The 15,000-nt window shown below is 34.5% G+C and overlaps 1 protein-coding gene across 1 annotated transcript in view; it reads left to right on the forward strand.

Annotated features, from left to right (window-relative positions):
- LOC132110372 (adhesion G protein-coupled receptor A3-like) overlaps window positions 1–15,000 on the forward strand; it is an 88,453-nt gene that overhangs the window by 53,713 nt on the left and 19,740 nt on the right. Inside the window, exons 13-14 of the mRNA XM_059516922.1 lie at window positions 6,840–7,029; window positions 7,354–7,562. Of these exons, the coding sequence (XP_059372905.1) occupies window positions 6,840–7,029; window positions 7,354–7,562 (399 nt within the window). The remainder of the gene's footprint in view (window positions 1–6,839; window positions 7,030–7,353; window positions 7,563–15,000) is intronic.

Below are 15,000 nucleotides of genomic sequence, written 5' to 3' on the forward strand. Positions count from 1 at the left end.
TTTGTGCATTTACTGTACTTAATTTCCTGTCTGGACAAATTATGAAAATATACAAAAAAAATTAAAAAACTTAATATATATAAACCATTTTCTTTTTTTTTTAAAGCACAACAGGAAGACTTTTATTTTGTTATACCTGTCAGCAGGTAGCAGCTGTTTGTTTGAGGTCTTTGGTTGACCTTCTCTTAAACAATTCACTCCCTGTATTTTTCTAAATGGTTTTTTGTGCATCTTTGTGGATTAATTGTGATTCATCTGGGATTAAACTGGAAGATTTCAGGCCAATCTGAAAAAGCACTTGATGAGGTCAGTCTGTGTTTCTCATGCTGAAGGGAATGATGTGAGCTGCTTTAATATGCTGAGATTGGGTTCAGAACTGCATGTGTTTGTGATTTACAAAAAGCTCAAGTCATTAATGAAGCATCTGATAATGGGGTTTGAATTTTTTGAGTGGATTTTGATGTTTGCGTATTGTTTATAGTGTTTCTGAAGCTGTAGTGCAGAATTACTCCTTAAATCAGATTTGTTGTCATTTGGTGTATATTTGTCTTATTTTAAAATTAGGTGCTTTCTTTCCTTTTCTGAAAGTAGTTTAGTGGTATTTTTCATGATTGCAGTACACTTTTTTTAACCCCATTACTGTTTGTTTGTATCTATGCATTAGAGAGGCAAATTCCATTTTTGTATTATTTATTTGAGAACTGGTATATTAGACAAATGTTGTTGTTATTATTATTTGAACATAGTGATACTTATTATGTGCACCAATATTGTACTAAATAAAAACTTCGCAAGTTGCTAATTGTAACTGTTTTATTTCCACGGTCATTCAAACTCGAAAAGCAAAAGTCAAGAACATTGTGACTAACTTCGAAAGTTTAAGCACTCTCAAAACATAATAATGATAAATCAATATAATCAATGAAGAGTGTGAAATGAATCTCTCACATTGCACGCACATCTGCACTTTGTTGTTTAAGAAGAGAGAATTCAGGAGAGCAGATTTCAGTCAGCGGTGACTCATCTGAACGTCTCTGATTGGCCATTGCATTCATAAACTCAACAGAATCGCGCGTGATTGGTTGTAATGTGCAATGCTTTAGAAATTGTGTAAAAAATAAAAATGGTCCAAAATGAGCTGATACAAAAATCGACAGTTTCCATTCATTTTCCCTTTGTTTGCTAAAGATGCAATAGAATTAATTGAATTGTGCAATGGGATGTTTTTGTCCATTTTGGTGGCATTTTTGCCCCAAATCCCTGTGGTCAGGGCTAAACCGTATGCTCCTCCTTTAAGGTATGGAAATGGCATATTTTGAGTTTTGATGGCTGTTTTGACTGGCATGGGCTAGTTTTGTCCCACAACCATGGCAAAGCCTAGTGTTTATGTAAATCTGTGATTCATGCTACGCGCCAGAACGCAGCACTATATTTTCTTTGACCTTTTCTTGACCTTCCACTTCTGGGAAAACAGGCCACTCCCACAATAATCTACACTGTAGTTCAGTATAGTTTTAAACTCCATCCTTCAGTATGTTTTCTTAGTGCGGTGATCCCTTATCTCTTTCATTTGAGCGGCTCTGAATGTGGTGTTTGTGTAGCCGTGTGTTTGGACACTTGTGTCTGCGTGAAGCATGAATGATGTATTAGCTGGAAGCTGCTCTAATGAATCTGTCAATGCAGGGATGGAAACGTTTGTGCGGCTCCTTTGTATCAATCAGACACACTCTCTCCTGGGAAATCGATCGGCAGCGGCTGCTTTACAAGCCCTGGGTCGCCAGCACTTATCCTGGCCTTGTTTGTGCTGAGAGAGACAGGAGAGGAGGATTGTGGGATTGAGGCGGCGTTTATGAGGACGTGATTAGCTGTTGACTTCATAACACACTCATAAAGGAGGCAGATGATGGTGGGATTTATTAAGAAAGCGATCTAACATATGAAAGGTTTCTTTGCTCATGAATCATGTTTCTGAATTACAGATGACATTGAGTGACTTTTACACAAGCAAATGCAATAGTAGAAGCATTTATTAAATTGAGTGTTAATGTATGAGATGATGTGTCATATTGTGAAAACTGGTATTCTGTCGAACTACTGTAATGCATTGATTAATTGATTCATTTGGCATCTTTATTTATCATGTAAAAACTGTTCTGCATTCAGTTCTGCCCTTAAATTAAGTATTTTCGTCTTGTTGAGTATCATATTGGTTAAATTTAAATGATACTTTTTTGAGAAATAGTTAGATATGTTATCATTTTATTTAAACGTATTATTTTACATTAACAAAGCTGACATTCTCTCATTTGTCATTTCTGAAAAGAACCCTTTTTAGGGCACTTTACCGTAATATTAGTTCATTAATTAGTTTGTTTGTTTATCATTAGGGGAACACATTTTGAGAACTGCTAGATAGTTCACTTTTTATATAATAAGTATTATTTAACGTTAAATTAGCAACTACATTGAAAAAAAAAAAATCAGTTAAAAAAAACATTTTTTTACGAGAATTTTTTTTTTTCTCTGCTAAGTTGTTACATCTTATGTGTGCAAAGTCAGAAATATTTAGTCCAATGCAATGACATTAACTAGTATTTTCATGTCAAAATGACCAGAACACGACATACAATTTAGAGTTTAAGCGAACAAAAACTCATTTGCCTGCACAAAAACTTGACAGTAAGTTGCTTTTTTCTTTGATTAGTTGCATCAGTTTCGGGTCCGAGATGAAAAGCAGAAAAACTTCCATGAGGTCATGATTACTTTGGCTCGTATTTAGCATGAGAGATCTGAATCCGACTGAATGCAGGGCTGAATGTCAGTTCAAATGAAAGCCATTGCTCTGAAACACAGACTTTAGCTCCTCAGATCACGACAGCCGTCCGTGACAGACTTTCTCAGCTGGAGAGAGCTGCTGTTGGTTTATTTTGATTGTGATGATAAACCCATGAGAGATAATGTTTCGGAAAGCTCTGATGATTGTTCATGTTGTGATCGCGCTGATGGTTCAGACTGATTTTGTGTTTCGTTACGGTTCGGTCTGGTTGTGTCAGTCTCAGTAATGTGTTTATTGGCCTCAGCTGCTCTCAGACACCAAATAGCAGCGTTTATGTCATCGGTGGATGCATTAGTCTCATCTCTGTCTTATGTCTGATTTTGGAAATATGCGTATGATGCACATTAATGGACAATTTTTTTCAAGCTCATAAAAACTCAGAAAAAAACATTCATTGACAGCTCATAGACACTAGTGGAATAATCCTGATTTTAAAATTTTAGTATGAGTCTCTTATGCTTATGCTCACCAATGAAGTATTTACTTGATAAAAAATACAGTAAATATTATTAGCATGTAAATCAGCTGTTTTCTGTGTGAATCTGTGTTAAAGTGTAATTTATTTCTGTGATGCTCCGCTGTATTTTCAGCATCATTCCTCCAGTCTTCAGTGTCACATGATCTTCAGAAATCATGAAAATATTCAGATTTACTGCTCAAGAAACATTTCTGATTATTATCAATGTTGAACACAGTCGTGCTGCTGATTTGTGTGTATGTGTGTGGAAATTATATATATAAAAAAAGTCACAATATTACAATTCTTACAGTATTTTTGATCAAATAAATGCAGCCTTTGTGAGCAGAAGAGACTTCATTTAGAAACATTACAAAATCTTAATTATTACAACCTTTTGATCAACAGTGTTTAAGAAATCGGTCATTTTCCTTTTAATTTCTTGCATGATTTCTGAAATATTTTGGAATAGGCCTTTTAATATGTTAATTAGTATTATTTTAATTGTCTGTACTTATGTCTTGACACTCAAAACATATTTTAAATATATATACATAATTATAAGTAATTGTTTTTGGACGTGAAACATGAAGTCTCTTCTGCTCACCAAGAGCTGATCAAAAATACAGTAAAAATTGTGAAATATTATTATAATTTAAAACAGCGGTTTCTGTGGGTATAGCTGTTAAACTGTAATTTATTTCTGTGATGCACAGCTGTATTTTCAGCATCATTCCTCCATTACTTTTCAGAAATCATTCTAATATGATGATTTACTGCTGAAGAAACATTTCTGATTATTATCAGTGTTGAAAACAGTTGTTCTGCACCATATTTTTGTATGGTTTGGGGTTAAAAAGAAGATAAATTAATACAATTATTCATCAAGGATGCATTAAATTAATCGAAAGTGACAGTACAGACATTTTTAATGTTGCTGTTTTCAAATAAACATAAAAAATATATATCATTTGTTTCTACAAACATTTTAAGCAGCAAAAAAGTTACATTCTTATTATTATCAAAACTTATGCTCTCTCTGTTAAAGACTGGTTTTAATCTATTCTCAAAATTGCTCCAGCATGGTTAAAGTTGCTAATAAATTAGTTGGTTTTGAACATTTATTGTCTTATAATTTCTGAATTGGCTCATCCAAACTAATATTCTGTGTTCAATTTTGTGACTTCTAGCAGAATAAAAGACTTTGACATTCGACACTGGCATTGATGTAAATCAATGATAATAATTTTGTATTCATGCATTTGGCAAATGCATTTATCTAAAGAAACATGCATTGCATTATTCACTTTATTAACCCATGCATTTTCTGGGAATCAAACCCACAACCTTGGCGTTGAAATTAATGTGAACATGTTGCAGCTGAATGTGTTATATAGAATACAAAAAAAATAATTCTAACTAAATTTTGCATTCACTAAGTTGTCCTTTTGTAATACGCATTATGTATTTTCTAAGAATTTGTATGTCTATTTAGTGCACAAAGTTGCTTTATTGTAAGGATCACGGAAACTGAGTGATTCTACCAACATTTACTCCAAGTTTATTCTGTTTTGCAGTAAATAACAAACTCACTGTGACATTGCATGGATTCTGCTTTTCTTAGAGTTCATTTTAATCGTATTAAATTCAACACCAGATTCATTTTATGATTTCTGTCTGGATTACATCTGTTTAAACTAATGTTTGTGTATGTATGAATGCATGGATGCACTTTATAAATATGTTTAATCATATAAAGCTACTGGATTATATTTGATGCACATATTTCTAAGGCCCTAAATGATCAAACTTTACTGTTTAACCTGTTTCTCTCAGTCTAACGCAAGCAAAAATACAAAACTATAATTTCATATATCAGGCTTTACAGGGTTAAATAGGAATAGCATCTTGGTTTCTTCAAAGGTTATTTCTTTATCTACTTAACATCTTAAGGAGCTTTTCTCAATGTCTCCTTTTAATTGATCATTTAATGTATTTGTTAGTTATTCTTTCTAAACAATGGCTATGCTTCGAAACAATGTGCATTATAAAAATACATGTATTTGAGCCAAATAACCCATTCGAAAGAAGCTATATATTGTTTTCTAAATATCAGACCCATTCCCTTGATGAAAATGTGTTTGGCTGCTGTCCTTGGTGCTGAACGCATCCTTTATAAAGAGCTTGAACGGTCCTCTTCACACGGACAAGAAGAAGTGAGGATAAACCAGACACTTATTTATAGATACAGCAGATACAGTCAGGGTGAAAAGAGAGACGTCTTACCGAGACAAATTCAAATAAATGTCATTATTCATTCAGAGGAAGTGTGTGTGGTGTAGATCTGCATTGCTGCATTGAAGAGCTGCTGGAATGTAATTGGGATGCTGCAGTGCACTCTGGGTAAAGGACGCTTTCAGCTCCAGCCGTGAGTCACATATGGAAATCATGCCATGACTAAAGAGGCGCCTGGTTTTGTGAATGAACCTCCTCGCTGCTCGACATCCTTCCTGGAGCAGACGGATGCTGACGGCAGGCTTTCTAAGAACAGGCACTCATTACACACAACCTTATATCAGAGTCTTGAATAAACACTGATGGGGGTTTTCACCCTGTAACTTCCAACCTCAAAATGTTTTAGATTTAACAGGGATTGCACAAAGTGCTGAAAATCTTGGGTTATTAATGTGTGTGTGTGTGTGTATATATATATATATATATATAATATGAGAGAGAGAGAGAGATTTTTATGGGATTACATTTTATGGGATTATTGGTGTATATATTAATTGATTTTATTTATTTATTATTTGACTAGATTTTTATCATGTATGTACTGTCCAGTGATACTACTGCAATGTATTTTATTTTTAATTGATATATTTTATTGTATTTTATATTTTATTATAATACATTTTAATGGGATTGCACAAAATGTTGAAAGAAAAAAATCATAGGTTTTTTTTTTTTAACTAGTTATAAGTGGTACTATCCAGTCATAATACTGGAATCCATTATTTTATTATTATTATTATTATGTCATGGTATTTGATATATATATATTATTTATTATTATTATTATTTTCCTGGCCAGTTTTGATCATGAAATGGTTTTCAGCTGAACAGCAGCTTAATCTTTTCTGCTTTTCAAATTTCTGCTTTTAAAAAACTGTCTCTGCATCAACATCTGCTTATGGCTTTAATCTCAAATGTGTTTTCAGAAGGCAACATAGCATGTTTTTCTTCTCCTTTAGCATCTGCAGGAGACAGTGACATATTCCCCACTATCCTAACAGATAAAGAGGTGAACTCTTCTTAGGCTGATGATGCTGATGCTGATAACCCCTCTGGTTCTGTGCTGTTTTCGTCAGACTGCTGCTTTAGGCTGATGTTGTAGTTAGCTGTGCTGCTTGGAATCATTTCCACCTCTGCAGCAGAACCCCTGCTTCCTCCAGCACTTTCCACTTCTCTCTCTCAATCAGACAGGATCTGACACACGTCTGCGCATCTGATGCACATGTCTCACACGCGTTTCCCCGTTTGCAGAACACGGTGGCCATCGCCTCCATACATTTCCCTCTGGCTGGCCCCCGGTCTGGGGAGAACTGCACCTGTAATCTGCAGCTGATCGTTTTCCGCAATGGAAAACTCTTTCCGTGCACGGGGAATTCGTCAAATCTTGCGGACGATGGCAAGCGCAGAAGCGTTTCGACACCAGTTGCGTTCACCAAATTAGGTAAGGCTGCGGTTTTTCCCATGCATTTCATTCGTGCATCCAATACATCACTGCGTTTCAGTATATAAGTGGTTTGCAATGGAATATTTTCAATAACGTCACATGCAATTATGAGAAAGCATGCGCATTGCAACTGTTGCGTTGTTATTGTGCACGAGTTAGATTGACTTGTTTGCTTGCGCAGTTAAGCTCATTTGTTAAATTCAGAGATGCACATCTCCGTGCATGTGCGTGATTGCATGCATCAGCTTCCATATTGATGCAACACTTGAGGACTTTCCTCTCTGGTCGTTACTTGACGCAATGTGTTGCTCTCCTGTACAGATGGGTGTAGCCCCGGGAGCCCCGTGCAGCCGGTTACCGTCGCTCTCCGGCACTTCTCTTTGGGTGTAGACCCCACCGCGGCATACTGGGATTTTGATCTGCTGGATGGACACGGCGGCTGGCGCGCGGAAGGCTGCCACATAACGGGCTCCGCGCACAACACGACCACCATCCACTGCGTGCACCACAACAACCTCGCCGTGCTCATGGTAAGAGTCTCCCGCTCGTCAGAGTCAGATTACAGCTATCGTGGAGGCGCAGAGCCAGTGAAACACGGCGAGCATGCAAACACAAGTACTATTGTGTAAATATTAGTGTTGCAAGGGCGAATGGTGTGAGGTATGCATGGGCGCACGTGATAATGAGGTATAAATGACTATTGACGAGTGCGAACTCAATTCAGTTCAATGCACGTTTATTTGTGTGGCGCTGTTTGCACTGCGTGCCATTTCAAAATAACACTTCAGCCAAAAAATCTCCTAGAAATATGTGCTGGACTGCTATTGGAGTATATATCATAATATGGAAGCAAATGCAATCAAACAAGAATCATCAAATGCCGCCTTTACACTGCAAAGCAGGCTCAGAGGCGGCTTATACTTGGATATGGATTTAGCCTACTGTTTAGTTCTGATAATTTTTTCAGATATTTACAGTGCACAAATTATGTCATTTAAATCATTTTAAATATTAAAATGTGAATCTATTAATGTCGTTTCTACATATTGTAATAAATAAATTAAACATTAAGTCATGAAATGTAAATAAATCTAAATGTAAATGTAAAAAATGAAGATATGAAACTAGGAACATGACAATACAAAGTTCTTAATAAAATGATTAAAAATAAAATGCACAAATAATTTCATAACTATAAAAAGTTGAATAATATACACACACACACACACACACACACACACACACACACATATATATATATATATATATATATGCATAAATAATGTCATGTAATTTATTTTAAAATATGATAAAATGTTAGGGTATAGGGTATGTATTTCTTGAACTTGAATTGAGAACCAAAAATAACAAAAACAAAAAGTGGAACCCATTGCAATAAACAAAAATAACCCACTGCACTCACATAGCAGACAATATATATATAAAGAGCTTTTATTGAAAGCTATATTTAAATAATTTTCAAATATTAAAATAGGAATCTAGAAACATGAAAATAGTATATATAAAGTGCACAAGTAGTTCATTTCAAAATATTCAGATACGAATCTTATATTATTATATTATATTATATTATATTATATTATATTATATTATATTATATTATATTATATTATATTATATTATATTATATTATACAGTATATTAAGTGAAGCTGTCATGGCAACCGTCAGATCTGATACTGCATCACTTTAGACAGATGTAAAGCAGCATCAGAGCTGCCTCTCTCAGAGTTGCATGTTTTATGGCTCCTTTTATGCTGCATGGGGTCTTTCCACAGAATCTGGAGCAGCTTTAACTCCCTTAGTAAATGCGCTACAAGAGTCAAACCAGATCCTTCAGGATCAACTGAAATCAAACCACCTGAGAATAAAAGAGTCTCTGTATCCAGTCGGATCTCATTCGATTCTTAAAGGATTTTTGACTCATCCCATTAGGATTGCTTCCAATTATGGTGGAAATACCACAATAGAAGCCCGTCAGGATTTATTCGGCTCCCGGAAAGCCCTTATACAGCGACTTTTCCTTAAAGGCGCACCGCTGGATTTGCAGGCTGCGAGTGAAATGCAGTACTCTTGTTAAGGATGATATGAGCCTGACTCACTCCACAAGGACTGAACCTGTGATAAGTGTACTGTACGGGGTGGACGCCTCGGGTAAATGAGTAATTAGCGAGGGTACTTCACTCTTCATGGCGGAGAGGAGCGCGGCGCTTTGACGCGCAGCTCAAGGAGCGGCAGCAGCGCGTTCATGACTCGGAGTCGTGCTCGGGATATGTGGGATTTCGCCGACTGAGAGTGATTTGATGTGGATTTTGAGAGCGCAATGTCATCCGATCGTCCCTAGTGGCGCCGAGCGTCCGAATGTTCGCTGACGAGTGGGACTCCATCGACTGGGAGGTCAGTCCGGTGCACCACTGCGCTTAATGCATCGACACATGACGTGAATGCTTCGGTTGTGCACGGATGATCGAAATCTCATCGTGCGGGATGCGCGAGGGAACCCGCGAGCGGTGATGCGCGAGACGCGCGTGCATGTAAAATCAAGAGTGTTAAATTTAATTCGAGATGTAATATGATCGATTCTGGTGCGTGGGGACCAGAGTGGTTTTCCACAGTGAATGAAAGTGCGGATGCTCTTGTGATGCTTTGAACTTCACGCGTTAGAGGAGAACACGTTGCGTGTTGTTTATCGTTTAGCTGTGCACGCGAGTGTGTGTGTGTGTGTGTGTGTGTGAGAGAGAGAGAGAGCTGATGCAGGCACCACACCCGCAGTCCGCAGTGACTGAGAAAAAGAGGCTTTCATCCCGTTTGTGACGCGCATTTATATCCCGAGCTCTCCGTGAACGCGCGTGGCGTGCTAAACTGGCGCTGCTGGGATTGGGTTTGTGAACCTGTTGCTCTGTTTTATCAGAGCTGCTCTAGAGCTGCAGATGTTCCTGTGTAGATCACTGCTCTCCAGGGTCTGTTCTCCATCAGCACTTTAGTGACTTATCTGTTTTACCCTTTTTTATACAGTTGATGCAAATCACAACCAGTTACTGCTGAATTGCACTGATTCCAGCATTTATCATGTGATGTGATTAGATCATATATGTAATCAACTGTACTTTACCTGCTTTTCCCTTACAATCAATCTATTACATGCAACCGTGTTTGTTTCTGACCTGATCTAACATCAGCTGTTTTCTGTCTTGCTTGCATGATTTTTGTTGCTTGCTTTCTTGCTTTTTTTTTTACAGTATTGACAGTTTCTTATCATAATTTAGTTTCTGAACCTATTGCTCTTCTCTCAAATGTATTTTTAGTGTAGGTCAACAGTAGTTTTGTCATATTCTCCACAAAACCTGCTAAAATGTAATTGCAAACCTTTCTGTGCTATCTGCATAAACTGATTAAAACAAAATCTATTTTTTTGCAAGGCGGAGACTTGCATTTAAATCACATTTTAATACCTAGCAAACAGTTGATCCATTATCACACATATACAGTGAGGAAAATATTGTTAATATTTGGTTATTTTCAGATTATGTGATCATATTATCAGATCATTAATTTTCTAAGCCCACATTCTTAAAATCCAAACAAGCCTTTAGTATTTAAACTAGATATAGACTAATCATCTGATTAATCATGCGATTGTGATTAAATGATTAAAGATGATTAAATTTTCCCAGAATTTAAGTGCATAAATTATTTCATTAAATTAAATATTAAAATATGAATCTAGAGACATGGAAATACAAAGAAAATAAATATAAAAAATAAGTGCACAAATGTCACTTAAGTATTTTTAAATATTAATATAAAAATTTAAATATAAAGTTGTAAAAAAAAATATAAGAATATAATACAAATAATATTGTTTGAACAATATTAAATATTAAAATCTGAATCTCGAAACATGAAAATACACATTTGTAAGTAAAAAAAAAAAACTTTTGCACAAATAATGTAATTATAATATTTTTTACATGTTAATATGAATATAGAAACATGAAAATACAAAGCTGAATTTTACAATATTTAAATTTTAAATAATTAATTAACCTAGTTGCACTAAATACACTCTTAGCCACCAAAGCTGCATCACTTCACACAGAAGTAAAGCAGCATCAGAGCCGCCTCTAATACATATTTTACTCCTCCTTTTATGCTGCGATGGGTCTTTTAACTCAGAATTTGAAGCAGCTTTTAAAAAGACTCAAACTAAATACAAAAGTTCTTAAATTGAGGAAGATAACAACATAAACAATTCGATTTGAAAGAGGTCTCGACATCATGCTTGTCTGGATTCTGCGGATGTCTTGAAGGAGAAGCTGATGTGAAGTTGTTTAATGCACATTCAGCTGTCGTTCACCTTGATGCTGTTAGACACCTGCTGCGGCGCACTGATAGCAAACGCTATTGATTTCACGTTCCTACTTCTTCATTTGCGTTGTGTGTGAGTGAGCAGAGAACACAGCCTGCTTCCAGAAGCCAATTATTCGTGCTTGTGTTTTATCAGAATTACTTGACATGCAGTCTTTAGTGTTCTTAACGCAGCCTAGAAGATGAGATATGTCTATGCATAACAATAAAAGCCTAATGCAATGTTTCCTCAAGGACGCTGTAGAAGAAGATATGTTTATTTACTCAAATAAAAGGGTGTGATTGCGGTGCATGTGTCAAATTGAAATTATTTGGATTGTGATCTTCACAATATGCATCGTATCAAAGCAGCTTTACAAAAAATAATGATGTTAATCATAATAATAATGAAATAATATTTAATAATAATAGATTACAGCAATAATATAATTGACATTTTGTGTTATTTAAACAATAAAGCAATTTTAATTTGACTCTGTATTGTGTGTGTGTGTGTGTGTGTGTGTGTGTGTGTGTGTGTGTGTGTGTGTGTGTGTGTGTGTGTGTGTGTGTGTGTGTGTGTATTTATAAAAAAAGAAATACAAATAAAGCATAATACAGAAAACATCAAAAAGTGCATCATTTGGTATGTGGTTGATTTAAATCTTTAAGTTTACATATAGTTTAATTTTTTTTACAATATTATAATCAAGCAGTTGACATATTCTATATAGTACTTAATGTAAATGTTTTGTATGTATATACTTCTAGATGTCGTATAATTCATTAAAATTATTATATCGTTAATTATTTTGGTAACACTTTACTTTAAGCCTTTATATATGATCTGTTATAAAAGTGTTTTTAATGTATTAACTATGCTTTGTAATGCATTGTATGATCTTATGAATAAATTTAAACCGCTATAATATATTATAATACATATTAATTAATTGTTACACCTTTAAAAAGTATAATGCATTAAAACACGATGGACAAACCTTCAAATATGATGATGCATTTGAACTCTGTTTTATCAGAGTCTGATAAAAACATCACAATAATCCACAGCACTCCAGTCCATCAGTGAACACCTGGAGAAGACAAAACCTGAAACAAATCCAGCATTAAGATGATTTTAACTCAAATACATAGAGTCTATAATCCATAATAACACTTGCTCCAGTGAAAAAGTGCATCTGCTGTTGTCTCTCACATCAAAATCCAGCTACACATGTGTTTAGAGCTGTTTAAACGCTGCTTGATCTGTGCAGATTTCTCTCCTGATTCAGACCAGAACACTTTTTCACTGGAGGAAGTGTTATTATGAGGTCTGAGGTTGAGAACATTTTCTTTTCTGGCTGAGCTATTCTTTTAATGCTCTTCACAGGCGTCTGAGAGGAAGAAGCAGTGAAGTATGTTAGTTGATGCATTGGTGCATTACTGCACCATTATGTGTGGTCCAGCAGCTCAGATCTGACCCTCAGACGTCTGGGAGGTTTATCTGGCTGTGTCACGTTGACCAGGACTAACTACCCGTCCCTGCAGCATTCCCACTTCTGCTTCTGTCAGCGGTGAAGACTAACATTGTTCAGAGTGAAAGCAGCTCCGGTTTAAAGCAGTTGCTGAGAGTTTTGTAGACGAATGAGTCACCGCTGAACGTACTGCATGTTCCATTAGGAGCCTGAAAACATTCAGCTCCAGAGACGGTGTAACCAATGAGAGACCGACTTTTAAAACACATTTAGTGAGTCTTCTTCTCGAAGGTTGCTTGTGCTGGATTAATGTTCTCTGGGTGTTGCTTCCGAAGCACCTCTGATCCTTTGACTCGGAGGGAGACTGCAGAGACGTTGTCAGATTAATGTTTCATTAGTAGTTTATATATATATGTGTGTGTATTCTTTGCAGTGTCGCAGGTTTTGAGTTCTGAATGTTACAGTGTTTCAGAGTTCTTCAAATATCAAAGGATCAGCACAAGCATCGTTTTACGAGGTTCAAAACTACCATAATATTTAGCACAGATAGATAAAGATGTTTATCATTTCATTGACTACCTTAAAAAAGCTGTTTTATCCATTCATTCATCAGATTCTTTCTGGCGTGTCAGTTTAACGTTTTCGGTTTCTTTGAGTAAATCATTAGTAGTTTAAATTCCTAAAGAGTATTTTATTTTTATTTTACTTTATTTTATTTTTTATCTTTTTTATTTATTTATTTATTTATTTATTTATTTTCATTTATTTTTATTTATTTATTTTATTTATTTTATTTTATTTCTTTCTTTTCTTAAGTCATACATAGTTTGACTTCCTAAGCAGTCCTTTATTTTTCTTGTATTTTATATTTTCTTTAATATTATTCAATATTCTTATTTTATTATTATTATTATTATTTTAGTTACCTTCTGGCATCTCCATTCAACATTTCAGGGTCTCTTTTTTCTTTTTCTTGTCTTTTCTTTCTGTCGTGTCGTTCAATGTTTTTGGTCACTTTAAGTCATTAGTAGTGTGACTTCCTAAAAAGCCTCCTTTATTTCATATTATTTTATATATTATTTATGATTATTTAATGTTTTATTCAATATTATATTATTATTATTATTTAGATATTTTCTGTCATGTCCATTCAACATTTAGAGTCACTTTAGTAGTTTGACTACCTAAAGATTCCTTTTATTTTATTATTTTATTTATTCATTTAGATTTATATATCATATATTTTCTGCAAGAATGTTGCGAGACAGGTTTGTTCACGAACCTTAATCTAATAGTAAATACAGATTTTTTTTTTGCATTTAAAAAAATAGCCAACAATATTCATTATAATATTACAACAATATTACAGTTCCAGGTTTATTTGACAACTAGATTATGACCAGACTGGATTATTTAAAAAGAGTGTTCTTTTTAAATGTATTATTGCTTTTATTATTATGATTTTGATAGCTTTTATAAAGTTTAATGGTTTATAGCCATCGCTCTGCTCCAGTTCAGTTCAGGACTACATAAAGAGTCCTTTTTTTATTTTTTATTTATTATTTTATTTTATTTTAATGATAATATTTTAATTCTCTCTGGATGAAGGATCTCGACTGAATAAAACACATTCACTGTATGAGTGTCGTTTCAGGACAAATCTCATGAAAACCTGTTAAGAAGCGTCTTGGTTTGCTGATTCTTTAATTTATGCTGTTTTATTAAAGGAGAAAAGCAGCATCATATAACAGTAATGAGAATCATCATTCAGAATAATTAAAACCAGGGAGGAAAACTAAAGTACAATGTTAAATAAAAGAAAACGCTTAATAGTCTTAAAGTTTGTTTCTATTTGATTATTATTATAAAGTTTGTATTCAGTAGATGCATGTATTTAATAAAATAAATGCATTTATTTACACAAATGTAGTTTATAAATGCATTCAGTATAAAAATGCATTTGTTTAATCAATATATAAATGTAATTTATAAATGCAGTATGACAACTATTTTTTTTTAATGAAACCTGTTTATAAAGCTATTAGGATTTTGTTTTTCATTACAATTAAGCACATTTTCTACACTAAATCTGATTACTGTAATGCATCTGTTTAATTGGTTTTATC

Source organism: Carassius carassius, chromosome 30 (genome assembly GCF_963082965.1).
Source record: "Carassius carassius chromosome 30, fCarCar2.1, whole genome shotgun sequence".
Lineage (NCBI taxonomy): Eukaryota > Metazoa > Chordata > Actinopteri > Cypriniformes > Cyprinidae > Carassius > Carassius carassius.